The sequence below is a fragment of the Carcharhinus amblyrhynchos genome, unplaced genomic scaffold, assembly GCF_965287045.1.
Source record: "Carcharhinus amblyrhynchos unplaced genomic scaffold, sCarAmb.v2.hapA scaffold_514, whole genome shotgun sequence".
Lineage (NCBI taxonomy): Eukaryota > Metazoa > Chordata > Chondrichthyes > Carcharhiniformes > Carcharhinidae > Carcharhinus > Carcharhinus amblyrhynchos.
Genome location: NW_027650254.1, coordinates 24,870 through 35,270, shown reverse-complemented (window position 1 = coordinate 35,270; position 10,401 = coordinate 24,870). Strand labels below are relative to the sequence as shown.

Genomic DNA, 10,401 nt, shown 5'->3' with positions numbered 1-10,401 from the left:
CTAAGGGGTTACGGGGATAGGGCCTGGGTGAGATTGTTGTCGATGCAGGCTCAATAGGCTGAATGCCCTCCTTCTGTACTGGAGGGATTTTATTCTATTCTAGATGTTGCCAGATCTGTTGAGTTTTATCCAGCATTTTCTGTTTTTATTTCAGATTAGCAGGGGTGTAAGCTAACATAAATAAATGGAAAAGAGAAGTAAAGTACAAGGAGAAGTGAGAGTTGGACAGCACTGGGGAAGGAAGTAATACAATATCCAGGATTACAAAAAAATGAAAACAAATTTAAAATGCAAATCCACTGCATTGGGCAGATCAAATGCAGACTGGCTCTGTCCAGTCCACAAGCTGTCTGTCACCAAAAGTTTAATTCCCTACCTTGCTTCTACTGCTGCAGTGTTCCAATGAAGATCACGCAAGCTCAAAGAACACCACTTTGTGTTTTGATTTGGCACTTCATGCCCTTCTGGACTCTGGTAAGTTCAAACATTTTAAATCATGACCTCTGTCCCCCATTTTGTTCTTTTGCTGGTTCTTTTTTTGTTTCTTTCTTAATTCTTTTACTAGGCATTTGGATGGCTGCTATCCTGTCATTCACCCCTCCTCTAGTCACATCATTATTTGTCCCATTAATGCTTTCTCTGCTTTAAATGTGGTAACTGGCTATTTTTCAGATTCAAGGTGCTGGACATTGGTATAAAAGCAAAATATACCGATGCTGCAAATCTGAAATAAAAGCAGAACATGTTGGATAAACTCAGCAGGTCTGGCAGCATCTGTGGAGGGTGAAACAGAGTAAATGTTTCAAGACTGTATGAGTGTTTTTCAGAGAACTTCTGAAGAGTCGTACTGACTTGAAACATTAACTCTGTTTCCCTCCAGAAATGCTGCCAGACCTGCTGAGTTTATCCAGGATGTTCTGCTTTTATTATGCTGGACACTGGTGTTCCCAAAAATGTCAGTGGTAAGAGCACGGCCTTTATATATAAATGACTTGGGTTTCAGGATACAGAGTGCAATTTTAAAAATTGCCGATGGTACCAAACTTGACAGCTTGGCAAACTGAGGATGACACCACTCAACTGTAACAGAACCATTTAGCCTAGCTAAATGGGCAAATGGGATTTAATACAGAAGTGTGAGATGATGCCTCAGTTTGTCAACAGTTAAAAGGCAATGCAATATAAACTTAATGACACAGTTCTGTGGAGCTTGCAGTGAGTGAAGGAGCCCTGGAGGTGCATGTGCACAGGGATTTAAAGGTGGTAAGCACACAGTCCTGAGAGTATGGTTGGCAAAGCATTTGGAATCTTGGGCTTCATAAATAGACATGATGTGGGTATGCCGGCGTTGGACTGGCGTAAACACAGTAAAAAGTCTGACAACTGGTGTTGTCAGACTTTTTACTTCATAAATAGAGACATTGAGTACAAAATCAGAGAAGCGTTGCTGAACTTTTATAAGGATCTGGTTAGATCACAACTTACGGCATTGAGTTTTAGCCAGCACACTTTGACAAGGATGTGAGGGTCCCAGTGAGGGTGCAGAGGAGATTTACCAAATGGTTCTAGAGATGACTGCAGTTCAGCCATTCACACCTTATCTGGACACTTTCTTTGTTTCTTTACTTCACCCATTCCCACTCTCTTTGGCTTTTGTCTCATCAAATATTTTGTCAGTTAAATTTTCCTGCCCTCATTCTATCACAGACCTTCACTTTTGTTCTTCACTCACTCCAATCCCCCTTCACTTGCTCAAAAGCTACCACATTTCTAACTTTGCTGACAACCCATGAAAGATTAACGCTGTTCTCTCTTCAGTTGCTGAATATTTTCCAGTATCTCCTCTTTAAAGGGAGTCCATTTCAATTTACCAGGGCAGATCCATTCTCAATTCACTGAAATTGGCTTTCCCCTAATTCATTCTCTTTAATCAAGGTGGCTGCTTCTCCTTCTCCGTAGCTAACTTAAATCTTATGATATTATGATCACTTTTTCCTAAGTGCTCCCCTACTGGTTCGTGACCCATTTCAAGTTGCAGGTGGAGGAATATTGAAGGACAGGGAACGGGGAAACCCAGGACTGCAAAATTACTAAAAGTGTACATAGTAAATGCAATAATTGGCGACCACCAGTTAGTTAACAAACAACAAGTTTTATTACTATTTACAGCTACATATAGGGTACTATAATCAAGGTGGTCATTCTTGACTCTGGCTGCAGAAGCCCATGGTCTGCCCTGTGATCCTTGTGCTCGTTCCCTATTGGACAATTAGGTCAAATGACCCTTCTGATGCACAACCTTTAAAAAGGCTAGCTACTAATGGAGAAATAAAAGGACACACAAGGGAGGAGCAATGGGCCTCTGAAGGATAAAGAGGAGGAAATGGAAGTGAATGGCTCATGTACAGCATTCCAGTCAAAACATACAAATGGATACAGGGAAATAGAATCAGAAAGTAGATCAAAATTATTTCCTGGATCAGGAATACCCAGGTACTTCTGATTTCTGGACTGGGTGGGACACACCATGGAGCCTCAAGGGTTATCTGAAAATGCAACTTCAGCCCTTGCTAAGCATCCAAATTACTGATACTAACACATCTTTGAGTGCTGATTTTTATTCAAGAACTATTCTTTCCAAACACCCAGAACAACAACATTTCAACAGGAGAAACTAGAGAATGCGAACCAAGACAGCAAGATACTGATGACTTTGGCTTTGATAGCTAGAAAGTCAATATTCAGGCTGAATGCGGCCTACCGTTCCACAATGTGGTTCCTTGATAGCTGGATTGTCAACATTCAGACTGTATGTGGCCTACAGGCCAACAGTGTGTTACTTAATAGCTACATTGTCAATATTCAGGCTGTGTGTGGCCTACAGGCCCACAGCGTTAGAATCATAGATAAACTACAGCACAAACAGGCCCTTCGGCCCACAAGTTGCGCCAATCATATCTACCTACTAGGCTTACCTATAACCCTCAATCCCATTAAATCCCATGTACTCATCCAGGAGTCTCTTAAAAGACCCTATCGAATTTGCCTCCACCATCGATGGCAACCGATTCCACTCAACCACCATCCTCTGAGTGAAAAACTTACCCCTGACATCTCCTCTGTATCTACTCCCCAGCACCTTAAACCTGTGTCCTCTTGTGGCAGCCATTTCAGCCCTGGGAAAAAGCCTCAGAATCCACCCGATCAATACCTCACCCGATAGCTGGATTGTCGATATGTAGGCTGTATGTGGCCTGCAGGCACAGTGTGGTTACTTCAATAACTACATTGTCAATACTCAGGCTATATGTGGCCCACAGTGGTTACTGCTCACTTAGACTACAGGGGTGAAGAAGCAGAGAGCCACAGTGGGCTATTTGAAGGAAAACAACTTACCTGGATTTTGCGATATTGTTCAGCACTGCAGTGATTTGTTCCAACTGGTGCAATAGGGACAAAGCCCTTCAGTCGCTGGTTGTGAAACATTAGAAATGGAATGGAGAATTGGCCACTTCTGGATGGACTGATAAGGACTGGGGTCTGCAGTCCCACAGTGTTCAGGAAAGCCAACAGGAAGTCTGCTCTGTCCTTGTCCACTTTCCCAATCTCCAAGTGTGGGGTATTTCCAAACCCTATTAAATAAGATATCAATTAGTTAACCACAAGATACAGCAGTGGTTCCCAGACTCTGGCTCACAGAGATTGTTTTTGGGTTCACATGTTTCCCATCCTCTGAGCAGCAATGGTGATTATGGCGAGAAGGTGATCCAGTCTGGAAGCACTGTCAGGACTCACTGTATAGAAGCTGTAAAGTAGAAAGAGGTAGACTGTGAACAGGGAGCCCAAAGTGCTCTAAAACTCAGAAAGTAGTTTTAGCAACGAGTGCTGAGCAGCTCCAGGATGTTTGTGGATCAACATTGAGAAGCAAAGGCCAGTAGCTCAGTGACTGAGGCAGGAGAGTAAGTGGCAGCCTGAAACTTTACTGGCTTTCTACTCCTATTAAAAGTCTCCTTACCCTAAGCTGGAGAAACTGAATAGTGACAACTAGATAAGAGAGGTGGAAAGGGCTGGGTGCAGTGTGTGTGAGTGAGGAGAGGGACTGTTGTGTGGTGCTGATTAATGTGTGTGTGTCCATGCACGTATGCAGTTTTTGTATGTGTGCGTCCATACACATGTGTGTGTGTGTTTTGGTATGTGTGTGTGTGTGTTTTGGTATGTGTGTGCGTGTGTTTTGGTATGTGTGTGCGTGTGTTTTGGTATGTGTGTCCATGCACGTGTGTTTTTGTATGTCTGTATCCATACCCAAGTATGAGTGTTTTTGTGATTGTCTGCGCACGAGTCTTTTTGTGTGTTTGTGCAGACGTATAAGTATTTTTGTGTGTCTGCATGTGTGCAGGTGAGCGTATGTGTATGTGCGAGTGCCTGGGCACATGCAGGTGTGCTTTTGCATGTGCATGTGTGAGAGCATGTGAGTCTGTGTGTATGCATGCACATGTGTTGTATCTGTGTGTATGTGTATATATCTCTTTGAATCCATGTGTGCCCATGTATATCTGTGTATGTGCATACATGCCTGTGTGTGCGGGTGTGCATGTGTATGTATGTATGTTTGCACAGCACATGCATGTTGGGGAGAGGGGCTTCACTCAGTCTTTTGTCACAGGTATATACGGATATCTTGGTTGAAACGTAGAGTACAAACAATAAAATTTTTAGCAAGTAGTTTAAAAGCTCAGATTTCTATATTTTTATAATGCATGTTGGCCTGTAATAAGTAGTTACTGAAGATACATTGCTTGGTTATTGCTGGTCGATCGCAATGATGACCAGGATCATGTTGTTAAGTGTACACATGCACACTCTATTGTGGTTCCTCGTGACCACATTTGTAATAAGTGTTAGCTGCTCAAGGAACTGCAGCACAGAGTAGATGAGCTGGAGTTTGAGCTCCAGACACAGTGACACATCAGGGAAGGGGAGAGGTACTTGGACACTGTGATTCAGAAGGCAGTCACATCCCTTAGATTAACTATCTTTAATTCAGCCAATGGTTAGGGACAGGAGGGTGTGACTATGAGAGGCAGGTAGGTGGATCCAGAAAGCAGCACTGCAGGAGCCTCAGCCCCTGTCTTTGTCCAACAGGTTTGAGGTTCTTGTTTCCTATGGGGACGAGAGCGCGGGACTGTAGGGAGAATGAACAAACTGACCACAGCACCATGGTACAGGAAGCCATTCAAGTGGGAGGAGAGAAATATAGTCATTATTTTGGATAGTATAATTATGGGCATAGACACTGCTCTCTGACCAGGATCAAAAATCCTGTAGGTGTGTTGCCTACCTGATACCAGGATTCGGATCTCTCATCTGGGCTGCAGAGGAACTTGCAGTGGGAGGGGAAAGATCCAGTTGTCATGGTCCATGTAGGTACCAAAAACATAAGTAGAGTAAGGATAGAGGTTCAGCTCAGGGACTAAATTAAAAAGCAGAACCAAAAAATAATAATCTCCGGATTACTACCTGAGTCATGAGCTAATTGGTACAGGGTCAATAAGATTAAAGAGCTAAATGCATAGCTCAAAGACTGATGTGAGAGAAATAGTTTCAAAGTCACAAGACACTGGCACCAGCAATGGGAGGAAGGGAGCTGTTCCGACGGGATGGTCTTCACCTGAATCATGCGGGACCAGAGTCCTGGTGAATCACAGAACTCAGGCTGTAGATAGGGCTTTAGGGGGAGGGTTTCGTTGCACAGAAAATTAGAAAATCAAAAATAAAGGTAGGAACGCAAGTTAGTGATGAGGCGGATTGTTACCAGAAAACAAAAGGGATGGAGCAAGTGAATATCATTTTGCAAAATGGAATTATACAAGAGTAAGGAAATTTGATAATATTACAAACCCAAAGGATTTGTATTTGAGGAACTTGCACAGTTTGATATAGGGAATGGGGAGATATCAGAGGCTCCAATGCGCTTAAAAATGGAAAAATGCCCTGACCCAGATGAATTGCATCCCAGACTACTGTGGAAGGCGAGGCAGAAAATTGCAGGGGCTCTGTCACAAATTTTTACTTCCTCTCTGTCCATGGGGGCAGTCATGATGTGGAGATGCCAATGTTGGACTAAGGTAAACACAGTAAGAAGTCTCACAACACCAGGTTAAAGTCCAACAGGTTTATTTGGTAGCACAAGCCATAAGCTTTCGGAGCGCTGCTCCTTCTTATCCAGTAAAAAGTCTGACAACACCAGGTTTTAGTCCAACCGATTTATTTGATAGTAAACGCACAAGCTTTCGAGGTTTCCCTCTTCGTGAGGTGAATGGAGAGTTCTGGCCTCAGACAGAGCATATAAAGCACAGACAGTTTAGAGATTACTGATTAGAATGCGAATCCTTACACCTAACCTGCTGTTCAGCTGAGGCCAGAACTCTCCATTCACCTGACGAAGCGGGGAACCTCGAAAGCTTGTGCGTTTAGAATCAAATAAATCGGTTGGACTAAAACCTGGTGTTGTCAGACTTTTTACTGTGTTTATAGAGGGGATTAAGGGTTATGGGGAGAGGGCGGGAAAGTGGAACTGAGCCACGACAGATCAGCCATGATCTTATTGAATGGCGGGGCAGGCTCGAAGGGCCAGATGGCCTACTCCTGCTCCTATTTCTTATGTTCTTATGTTCTTATGTTCTTACCCCAGTTCAACGCCGGCACATCCACATCATGCCTTCTTATCCACGCAGATGATTGATAATGTTGTTCCACTTTTCAAGAAGAGTGGTAGAGATGAAACAGGAAATTAAAGACTAGTGAGGCTCACGACATTGGTAAGTAAACTATTGGAGGAAATTCTATTGGAGGAAATTGTTGGTGCAGAATCAATGGGCTGAAGGCCTTTTCTTATGCTGTATGACTACGAATGTGTCTAACATTCAGAATAAAATTAACGAGTTAACAGCACAAATGGAGACAAAAGGGTACAATTTGATGGTGATTACTGAGACATGGTTACAAAGAAATGAGATCTGGGAATTGAATATCCAAGGATATCCAGTATTTTGGAGGGATAGACAGAAAAGAAAAACAGGTGGTGTAGCTTTGTTAGTGAAAGAAGGAATCTGTGCTGTAGTGAAAAATGATATAAGCACTGGAGATCAAGATGTGGAATCAATCTGGGTAGAAATAAGAAATAGCACAGGAAAGTCCCTTGTGAGAGCCATCTATAGGTCCCACAGTAGGATGCACTTTAAGTACTGGGGGCTTGTAAGAAAGGTATGACAATAGACATGGATGATTTTAATATGAATATAGACTGGTTTAATTAGATTTTCATGCTCAACCTTGAGGGAGTAGTGTGTATTAGAAAATATTTCTTGAAACAATATGTTGTTCGAGGGGATAGGCTATTTAAATTTAGTATTGTATAATGAAATGGGATTAATTAATGATGTTGTCGTGAAGGATCCTCTAGGGAAGCGTGATCGTTGCATGCTTGAATTTCAAATTCAGTTTGAGAGCAATAAACATGAATCACACACTATTGTTCTGATGTTAAACCAATGTAATTACATTGGCGTGAGGACAGATTTGGCCATAGTGGAGTGAGCAGAAAGACTGAAAAGTAGAACAGTTGATGAACTGTGGCAGACATTTAAGGAGATATTCAACTCTTCCCAATTAAAACATGTTCCAGAGAGGAAGAAAGATTGTAAGAGGGGAACATCCATTTGTAGCTAAGCAAGAAGGTTAAACATAAAGGCAAACCTAAGTCATATCATATCGCAAAGGTCAGTGGCAGGCTGGAGGATTTGGAAACCCTTAGAACCCAAGGAAGTACGTGAGATCCGAAATGATTACTTTGCATCAGTATTCCCAAAAGAGAGGGACACGTTGATAGATAGTGTCTCAGAGGGATATGTAGACCCGTTAGAACAAATCGCAATTACAAGAGAGGAAGCGTTAGGTGTATTAGGAAGCATTATGGTAGACAAATCCCCAGGGCCAGATGGCATCTGTCCAAGATTATTGAGGGAGACAAGAGATGAAATTGCTGGGCCTCTATCAGAAATATTTGTTTCTTCATTGAACACAACTGAGGTCCCAGAGGATTAGACGATAGCAAATGTAGTCCCGTTATTTAAGAAAGGTAGCAAGGATAACCCGGGTAATTGACATCTGTGGTAGGGAAATTGTTGGGGAGGATTCTTAGAGATAGGATCTATATGCATTTAGAACTGAATAGTCTCATCAGCGATAGACAACATGGTTTTGTACGAGGGAGGTCATGCCTCACAAATTTGGTTGAGTTTTTTTGAGGAGGTGACAAAAATGATTGACGAGGGAAGAGCCATGGATGTTGCCTACATGGATTTTAGCAAAGCATTCGATAAGGTCCCTCATGGCAGGCTGGTGCAAAAGGTTAAATCTCACAGGATCAAAGGTGAACTAGCTTGGTCATAGAAGACAGAGGGTAGCAGTGGAGGGGTCTTTTTCTGATTGGGAGTCGGTGACCAGTGGTGTTCCGCAGGGCTCTATACTGGGACCTCTGCTATTTGTGATTTATATAAATGATTTGGAAGAAGATGTAGCTGGTCTGATTAGTAAGTTTGCAGACGACACAAAGATTACTGGAGTTGTGGATAGTGATGAACATTGTCAGAGAATACAGCAGGATATAGATAGGCTGGAATATTGGGCGGAGAAATGGCAGATGGAATTTAATCCAGATAAACGCAAAGTGATGCATTTTGGTGGATCTAATACGCGGGGAGAGAGCTATTCAATAAATGGCAGAACCATCAGGAGTATAGACACACAGAGGGATCTGGGTGTGCAAGTCCACAGATACTTAAAGGTGGCAACACAGGTGGACAAGGTGGTGAAGAAGGCATATGGCATGCTTGCCTTTATTGGATGGGGCATAGAGTATAAAAGTTGGCATATGATGTTGCAGTTGTATAGAACGTTGGTTAGGCCACATTTGGAATACTGCATCCAGTTCTGGTCGCCACACTACCAGAAGAACGTAGAGGCTTTGGAGAGAGTGCAGAAAAGCTTTACCAGGATGTTGCCTGGTCTGGAGGCTCTTAGCTATGAGGTGAGATTGAGTAAACTAGGGTTATTCTCTTGGAAAGACGGAGGTTGAGGGGCGACCTAATTGAAGTTTACAAAATTATGAACGGCATAGATAGGGTAAACAGTTGGAAGCTTTTTCCCAGGTCAAAATGACAAACACAAGGGGTCGCAAGTTTAAGGTAAGAGGGGCAAGGCTCAATACAGATATGTGGGGGACATATTTTACACAGAGGGTGGTGGGGGCCTGGAATGCACTACCAAGCAAGTGGTTCAGGCAGACAAGCTACTTATCTCGATAGCCACATGAACAGACTGGGAATAGAGGGATACAAACGAATGGTCTGGTTAGCAACACATGGTCGGTGCAGGCTTGGAGGGCCGAAGGCCTGTTCCTGTGCTGTATTGTTCTTGTTCTTTAAACACTAAAAAGGATTATGAAAAAAGTAATAAAAAGAGCAAAGGTAAATTATAAAAAAAACCACAAAAAAAAATGAACAGCAAAAGTTTCAATAATTATATAAAAAGAGAATAGCTAAAGTCAACATTGGTCCCTTAGAGGATGAGACTGAGAATATGAATAATAGAAATGGCAGGGACAATAAATCACAAATTTTTCTTGATTCTCATCGTAGAGGATACAAGAGCCATCCTAATAGAACATAGAACATAGAACATAGAACATTACAGCGCAGAACAGGCCCTTCGGCCCACGATGTTGCGCCGACCAGTTACAAAAACAATGACCCACTAGCCTATACCAATCCCTTTTCGTCCATAAACCTATCCAGAGATCTCTTAAACGCCCCCAAACTAGACGCATTTACAACTGCAGCAGGCAGGGCATTCCAATCCCTCACCACCCGCTGGGTAAAGAACCTACCCCTGACATCCGTCCTGTAGCTACCCCCCCTTAATTTAAAGCCATGCCCCCTCGTGCTAGCTTTCTCCATCCGAGGAAAAAGGCTATCACTATCCACCCTATCTAAACCTCTAATCATCTTATATGTTTCAATAAGATCCCCTCTTAGCCGCCTTCTTTCCAACGAAAACAACCCTAGATCCCTCAGTCTCTCCTCATAGGACCTCCCCACCATACCAGGCAACATCCTAGTAAACCTCCTCTGCACCCTCTCCAACGCCTCCACATCCTTCTTGTAATGCGGGGACCAGAACTGCACACAGTACTCCAAGTGCGGCCGCACTAGAGTAGTGTACAGTTGCAACATTACACTGCGACTCCTAAATTCAATCCCCCTACCAATAAACGCCAAGACACTGTACGCCTTCTTGACAACCTTATCTACTTGATTCCCAACTTTCAGGGATCTATGTACA

The 10,401-nt window shown here is 42.9% G+C and overlaps 1 protein-coding gene across 3 annotated transcripts in view; it reads right to left on the bottom strand.

Annotated features, from left to right (window-relative positions):
- The window catches only part of abhd14a (abhydrolase domain containing 14A), a 29,064-nt gene that overhangs the window by 3,299 nt on the left and 15,364 nt on the right, over positions 1–10,401 (bottom strand). For all 3 annotated transcript variants that reach the window (XM_080184003.1, XM_080184002.1, XM_080184004.1), the window contains exon 4: positions 3,397–3,632. In XM_080184003.1, the coding sequence (XP_080040129.1) occupies positions 3,397–3,632 (236 nt within the window). The remainder of the gene's footprint in view (positions 1–3,396; positions 3,633–10,401) is intronic.